The sequence below is a fragment of the Sinocyclocheilus anshuiensis genome, unplaced genomic scaffold, assembly GCF_001515605.1.
Source record: "Sinocyclocheilus anshuiensis isolate Anshui unplaced genomic scaffold, SAMN03320099.WGS_v1.1 scaffold248, whole genome shotgun sequence".
Lineage (NCBI taxonomy): Eukaryota > Metazoa > Chordata > Actinopteri > Cypriniformes > Cyprinidae > Sinocyclocheilus > Sinocyclocheilus anshuiensis.
The window spans coordinates 184715-192757 of record NW_015555734.1 but is presented as its reverse complement, the minus strand read 5'-3'; the positions used below and the strand labels follow the sequence as shown (position 1 = coordinate 192757).

Sequence of the window (8043 nt, the reverse complement as noted above, 5' to 3'; positions counted from 1 at the left end):
GTAGCAGATGCATTTAATAGCATTAAACATGAATTGACATTTATCTGGATGCAGGAAGAAATGTACAATTCCACAATGTTAAGAAGATTATTTTAAATCTGATTTTATCTGAAAACAAAATATATTGTTGACAAATATGTTTAGTAAAATCTCAAATTGTAGTCATTACTCTGAGGGGAAAAACATTTAACAGCACAAGTAATACTGAGTCTAGATACTGTCACTAACGTGCATACAAATGCATCATTTTCGAATAATCAAGATATAAAGTATGAATCTAAATTAAAGCAGTATTTAATCTGCAGGTTTATGAAAAGCAAGCAAAAAAAAAAATCACTTGTTAAATCAGTGAAAAAAAAAGCACATAAAGCTTTAAAAAAGGGGAAAAAGTAGGAAAAACACCAGTTTCATCAACACTGTAGTCCAAAAGCATATCTACACAAGCAAAATCTGAATTTTCCTGGTGCCAATTGGTCGTCCATTTAATTCTTGAAGAGCAGTGAGCGCCTCTCTGTGGGTTTCGAATGCTACCGTTGCTGAACGTCTGGGAGCTCCATTTCTATCATACAGCAATGAGGCAGAACCTGGAATCACTCTGTATCCATAGAAGAAGTCATAAATCTCATCGATCTTTATCTGAGAGGGTAGATTGACCAATTTAAGACAAGTCGGACCGTCAAGTTGTTGGTCAGGTGATCCGTAACACTGACGTCCATTACCATCCGGTCCCGGCCCAAATGCATCATTGTGGCCAAAATTAGGCTCAAAGCGATCACGACCTCCATAACCCGGGCGCAAATTAGGCTGCATCTCACAATCATCTTGAGGCATCTGGGTGTTTGAAAAACAAGGACCATCTTTGTAAATTTCGGTTCTCTGAAAGTTCTTTTTGTGCGGGCTATCCATCAACTGGTCATTCACGCCAAACTTCTGCATCTGGCCCATCGTTATGCACTTAAGCATGACTTCGGATCCAAGAAACCTCTGTCCGTTTAGGGACTGTGCCGTCATGGCCTCCTTCTCAGATGGGAAGATCACCAAAGCCTCACCGAGCCCAGCTCCTCTTTCGTCCCGCAATAAGACAACCCTATCCTCTGACAGCGGAAATCCATGAAAGAAGTCCATGATCTCCACCTTACGAACATCAAATGGGAGATTGCGCACATAGAGACACCTCAACTGCGAGTCAGGATTGTTTCGTTGAGACTGGGCCGCTTCTGCGGAGCGTCTCAACCCTTTTCCCTCATCTCGCACGTCAACAGACGATTCCAACATGGTGACCATTTTCTCCTTGGAGATGGGCGACACGTACACTACCTTGTTCATCAACATTTGCTTATTATGAGCCAAGCCAGCACAATAGTCTGTGAGATTTCTAAACACCACAACAGCCGATTTGGTCCTATCATCCTTTTTTTGGGCAAAGATAATAATCTGATCATCTTTCAGAGAAACCGGATGAAGTAACACCCTCAAATCTCTCTTTTCAACCATGTAAGGCAAGTTCTCAAACATGACGCAGTATTCTTCATGAGAAGGCGATCGTGATCTTGACTTGTAGGAAATGGGAGATCGAGATCTCGCTCGATCTAAGGACGCTCTTTTCCGACTGTCCGGTCTAACAAGACCTCCTTCTGCCAGCCACTGCTCCTCGGAGCATCTTGTTAGTTGGATATACCGCGGTCCCATGTATTGTCGATCCTTCTTTAGACCTTCGACTGCATCCACTTTGGTAGCAAAGCGCACAATACTCTGGCCGTTGAACAATCCTCTGGGGTTTTTCAAAAACATAATGTCTTCAATCTGTAACCCACTGAAAAAGGTATAGACGTTGTCCTTTGTCGCAGAGAACGGCATCCCTGTCAATTTCAGGTAAAGTTCATCTCTCTCTGACACGCTCCCTTCTCTCTGGTGTCGTGTCTCACTGAACGAAGATAGAGGTGGCCTGTTCCTCATCTCTTGATGATCCGGCCTTCGTATATCTGCTCTCTGTTCCTTACTGAATGGCAGAGGACCTCGTTCCGCAGAAGGACTTTTGACAACCTCCTTGTACATGCCCCTGTTTTTTAACTCGGGCTTTCTAGTGCTTTCCTCAAGAACACTCTGCATTTCTGACTTGCTACTCAGGAGCAAGCTGACAGGAGAGCCCTTAATGCAGCCTCCCGAGCGTGTCATCGCTCGTCTTGCATCTTCATCAGATGCAAATATTATAAAAGCTTCCTCAAGCTCCCCACCAATTATATGAACCCCACCATCAGGGATTCTGAGCCCAGTGAAGAAATTGCGAATGTCCTCAGAACCAGCCGTGATTCTGAGTCCCTGTAATCGGATGACCACAGCCATGATGGAGCACATACAACAGGACCTGCAGACAAAAGGGGCACATATAATAGCGTTATCGCTGACTCAACTGTTGCCTCCATATCACAATATTCAAATGAGATCCCAACTATCATTTTCAAACCAAGGTTAAACTGCAGAGCTAAGTGAAACAGACCTCTCACCACCAAAAAAATTAGCTAACAACAATAACAGCCAGTCTGGAGCAAATAATGTCTTCTGATCCATCAAAACAACTTTATTCCACAAGATTCGTATTAACAGGAAAGACTAGTTTTACAACCTTCAACATCATTCTTTCAGTTTCTGCATGCAAATTTGCAAGTAATATGAACTCCATTCACAATTAAAACTTATCAGCTGACCACACTATCAGAGAGAAAAAGATTATGCAGTTTCAAGAAATTACAGATATCGCTACTAGCATCCATACAGCTGAAAGACACTTACTGCATCTAACTGTAACATACTATGTACTTTTAAATCCTGTTTGTTACAGTTTTATATACAGTTTCCAATAGAAACTTATCAAATAGCCACTTGCAAACTGCACAGCCATCAAACCAAATAATAAAACAACAGTTCAACACACTGAACAACACACAATTCCACCTAACTTTAGTGCAAAATCTTAAATTACAAAAACTTTTAAATCAGTGGTTCTCAGAAAGGGGGCCTCAGCAAACTCATTGTAGCAAAAGGATCTAGATTACCATTATTATTGTTATTATTAATATTTTCATAAGTTATGTTTATGCCTTTTTTAGATACAGGAATACAGGAAAGAATAAGGAAGGAGAGCGGGGAACAAGACCGGCAAAGAAACACAAGCTGGGACTTCTAGACTTCTAAAATAGACAAAATTGGTCCTAGTTAACATTTTACTGAATTGTGTTTAATCATGGTTATGTCATTACAGCATAAGTACTTAAAATAAATACATTCTCTTGGACAATGTGGGGTCTTGGAGTAAAAAGGATGGGAACCACTGCTTTAAATTCAAACAATGTGACTCAGAAATAAAGTTTACCCTCGAGCAACCTTTCCATTTTACTTCAAATTAACACACACAAAACTCACAACACATTTACATCTGAATTGTCTAGAATTAAATAAACTATTTTCTGTAAACTTCTCTTGTAGAAAATAAATTCCCATGTAAGATAAAGTTTAAAAGAAAAATTATATATATTAAAAGTCTTGAAAAATTATCCAGTCTTGGGGGGGGAATTATTTCGACTGTCAAGTCCCAATGCCACGGAAACCATCCACTGGGAACACTAAACGAGGCGTATTTTCAATTGCAAAACACTTAGGAAACAACAGCAAAGAATCCTCCATCGACATTACAACGAAATATCCCATTTTGCTGCACTTTTTTATGTAACCAATACATGACTGAGCTCGCATTTCCACACAGAAACATTATCACACAAACTCAACATGCCTTCCGCTTTCTCATCGAGTCAAAGCATAATCCGTGCCACATGTATCACCCTTTTTATTTTATGCGGTTTTATCATAATACTGGCGACTAATACAAACTTGTTTTTAACATATACAACTCTGTAGAACCTTGCGTACATGCTATATGTGGTGAACCACGAGCTATTTGCTTTCTGAAGCAAAACTGCGCCAAATCAAACAGCTAACGTTAGCATTCACGAGCATCGTCGATTTCAGGCAAACCCACCAACCCAGCAGTTTTAATCAGCACAATGTACGCTGATACACAAATAACACACGCTACGTGACTTAAACACCACCGTCAATTCCGCAATAGCTGAAAGCAGAGTGCAGCTGTCTTCGGTAATATCGGCAATGCTAAAGCTGAGAGGCCCAAAATGTGACGCGCGCGATATTGATCAAACTTACACAAAACAAAGGAGATATCAATCCTTTCCGAATATAAAAGAATGAGAAATTAATGCCGCTCTGCGGTATCGTCTGTCCGATTCCCACCGTGACTAAGCAACAATTTCGCTGTCGTGATATCTGAAGCAAGGACGAATCGCAAGAAACTACAGCATCCGCATCTCCTCCACCGCCATCTGTAGAACTACGGAAACTCGGAGGCGCTGAAACGCAAAAGACACTCGAAACACACTATAACAGTCAATGGACAAAAATTTGTCTGACCAGTTTTGTACAGTTTCCTATGAATAAAGTATACAATTAAAAATAGGTATGAAATGTTTACAAAATACACTACTATCTCATACACTAATATCTTGATTTAATAGAACTAAATGTGTCACATGGATGGTGTAACCATCAAGTAAAATTGCTCAAATATACTCCATGTGACCTAAACAAAACTGAAGGTCAAAATATGTGATATTTTAAAAGAGTTATTGACCTTCACATATCTCTAATTTGGTTTTCTTGTCACATAACTAAATGGCTTCATCTTGGTTACATTACACTTTCTTTCAAAAAGTTTTTCAATGTAGATATAATTTTGAAACAAATTTGCTTCACTTTTTTTTTTTAAGAAATAATAATGAAACATTATGCCACATAAGTACTTAGGCCAGTATGTCTCTCTTGTTTTCCCCTAAGAATTTTAGCCTTTTATTGATATTCTTTATTTTAACTCTCTGGACAGTTACACAAGCTAGGAATTTTTGTCTATATTATTAACTATATATTTCACTAATTATTACTATATTTTAAATATTACATATTTTAAAAATCTGCTTTGACGTCAATGGAAATTCTCTTTTTAGTTTCATGTGTTTACAGTACAGTTTCCGTAGAAATGACTACTCAATAACTAGTATTATTTATTTATTTATTTATTTATGTGAATTTAAAAGGATTTGAGGGGAAAAAAAGAAAGAAGTAAACAGTAAAAACTTTAAATTATTGTAAAGTAAACAATTCAAACTATTTGCAAATAATATACAGCTATAATTTCTTCTCTTAACTATGATGGCACAAAATCTAATCTCAAAATATTTAATGACTTTTTTTTCCCATTTATTCTGAACACACACACACACACACACACACACATACACTTTAAAAAAAAAAAAGGGTCGTTACTCAAAAAAGATTATTTCTTAAAAGTTATTATTTCTCCACTACTGGCTCATTTATCAGACGGGTGCTTTCTCTTCGTCCTCCGCAAATTAAGCTACAGTAGGTAGTTCGGTAGAGAGACGTTTGAATAAATTAGCGTTTGCGATTGACAATGTTGTGATAAGTAGGCTATACTAACTTTGTAACTCGTTACCCCCAACACTGGACATAGCAGACGTATGTAGCCAAGTACGAAGATGTCCGTGGCAGAGACTCAAGAAGAGAACTCGAGCGAAATGTCCCAACCAAGCACCAGCGAGGAGGTTGGTAGCCAGGAAGACCAGCCAACCCTTATACATCCCTAGCTGTACCTGGAAGAATTTTTCGAAATGGTTGGATGCAAAAACAACTCCTTTCGAATACGCTGCAAGCTCTGCGCACCCAAGTACCACGAGCTAATGGCTTTCAAAAACTCGCCGTCTAATTTGAAAAAGCATATTGAGGTAAGCTGAAATTTTGTTATTATCAGTCGATTATTGACAAATTTGAAATTCAACTTTAGCCAAATGTTATCTGAGCTTATATTATTGCTATATGCAATATTTGTGAGTTAATTGTGCAAAGCTATAGTTTTTGTTATTATCAGTCGATTATTGACAATATTGTAGTGACCTAGTAACGTACTAATAATGGTAAATTTGCAATGTTTGTTATGGCTAGGTACATGCCAAGACATGCCATGGTTTGCTTGCTAAGCAGTAGGCTGATTCGTTGCAAACTCGTTTGGTGGGCTCTGTGTGAGATTTGAAATTCGACTTTAACCAAATGTTATCTGAGCTTATATTATTACTATATGCTATATTTGTAAGTTAATTGTGCAAAGCTATAGTCTACAGCTGATTGATAAAGCATGTACTAATATTATTTCTTAAAAGTTATTATTTCTCCACTACTGGCTCATTTATCAGACGGGTGCTTTCTCTTCGTCCTCCGCAAATTAAGCTACAGTAGGTAGTTCGGTAGAGAGACGTTTGAATAAATTAGCGTTTGCGATTGACAATGTTGTGATAAGTAGGCTATACTAACTTTGTAACTCGTTACCCCCAACACTGGACATAGCAGACGTATGTAGCCAAGTACGAAGATGTCCGTGGCAGAGACTCAAGAAGAGAACTCGAGCGAAATGTCCCAACCAAGCACCAGCGAGGAGGTTGGTAGCCAGGAAGACCAGCCAACCCTTATACATCCCTAGCTGTACCTGGAAGAATTTTTCGAAATGGTTGGATGCAAAAACAACTCCTTTCGAATACGCTGCAAGCTCTGCGCACCCAAGTACCACGAGCTAATGGCTTTCAAAAACTCGCCGTCTAATTTGAAAAAGCATATTGAGGTAAGCTGAAATTTTGTTATTATCAGTCGATTATTGACAAATTTGAAATTTGACTTTAGCCAAATGTTATCTGAGCTTATATTATTGCTATATGCAATATTTGTGAGTTAATTGTGCAAAGCTATAGTTTTTGTTATTATCAGTCGATTATTGACAATATTGTAGTGACCTAGTAACGTACTAATAATGGTAAATTTGCAATGTTTGCTATGGCTAGGTACATGCCAAGACATGCCATGGTTTGCTTGCTAAGCAGTAGGCTGATTCGTTGCAAACTCGTTTGGTGGGCTCTGTGTAAGATTTGAAATTCGAATTTAACCAAATGTTATCTGAGCTGATATTATTACTATATGCAATATTTGTAAGTTAATTGTGCAAAGCTATAGTCTACAGCTGGTTGATAAAGCATGTACTAAGGATAGTCATGATCCTGTCTGTGTATGAGAGTGCGCGCGCCTGTGTGGGGCAGGCCCTATGGGTCCTTGTAAAGAGGTAATAGGCCCAACTATCAACCAAATGCTGTTTAAAATGAATTTAATGCTACTTTTCAGTCATGCCAGCAGCTACTTGTGGTCCTAAAACAGCTTTAAGTGGCAATATTCTGGTCTGCTCAACATAATTGCATAGACCAGTGAAACTGCTCCCTAACTTGTAGTCTGACCTTCATTCATGAACTTCAAGCATGACATTAATACAGCGGAAGTCCTAGATAGTCTGAGCTTGTGGTTTGAGAGAAATAATATGAATCTCAATCTGTGCCTGTGCATTAATTTTCTCCACAGAAGAAACACCCCACTCATCTAGAGAGGTACACGCAACTTACTTCAGCAGCCCTCAAAAGGAAGTCATCCACTGAAGGTTCTTTGGCCCCACCCTCCAAACAAACCAAGCTGTGGGAGACTCGAAGAGTGTCCCAGGCAAGTGTGGATAAAGTAGTCCTCCAATTCGTTGTCCAAGGCTTGCACCCACCACACATTGTTCAGCAACAGGGCTTCATTGATCTTGTGCAACATCTTCAGCCAAATACAAATGTCATGACACGCAATACTGTTGTAAACAAAGTCACAAAGGCCTCTGTTGAAATGAAAAGAAAACTGAAGGCTGCCCTTAGTGAAATTGAGTTCATAGCAACAACAACAGACTGCTGGACGGCACACCGTTGCGGTTTCATTGGTGTCACTGCGCATTGGTTTAACAACCGAAATGTCCCAACCAAGCACCAGCGAGGAGGTTGGTAGCCAGGAAGACCAGCCAACCCTTATACATCCCTGGCCATCCCTGGAAGAATT

At 39.1% G+C, this 8043-nt stretch overlaps 1 protein-coding gene across 1 annotated transcript; it reads right to left on the bottom strand.

The window, feature by feature from the left end:
• LOC107673037 (RNA-binding protein 12B-like) lies at positions 1-4409 on the bottom strand. The gene is made up of 3 exons (XM_016466465.1): positions 4216-4409; positions 400-2365; positions 1-330 (listed from the first exon to the last, which is right to left on the bottom strand). The coding sequence occupies exon 2, from the start codon at positions 2353-2355 to the stop codon at positions 436-438; it is 1920 nt and encodes a 639-aa protein (XP_016321951.1). The 5' UTR covers positions 2356-2365; positions 4216-4409; the 3' UTR covers positions 1-330; positions 400-435.
• Positions 4410-8043: the final 3634 nt, after the last annotated feature.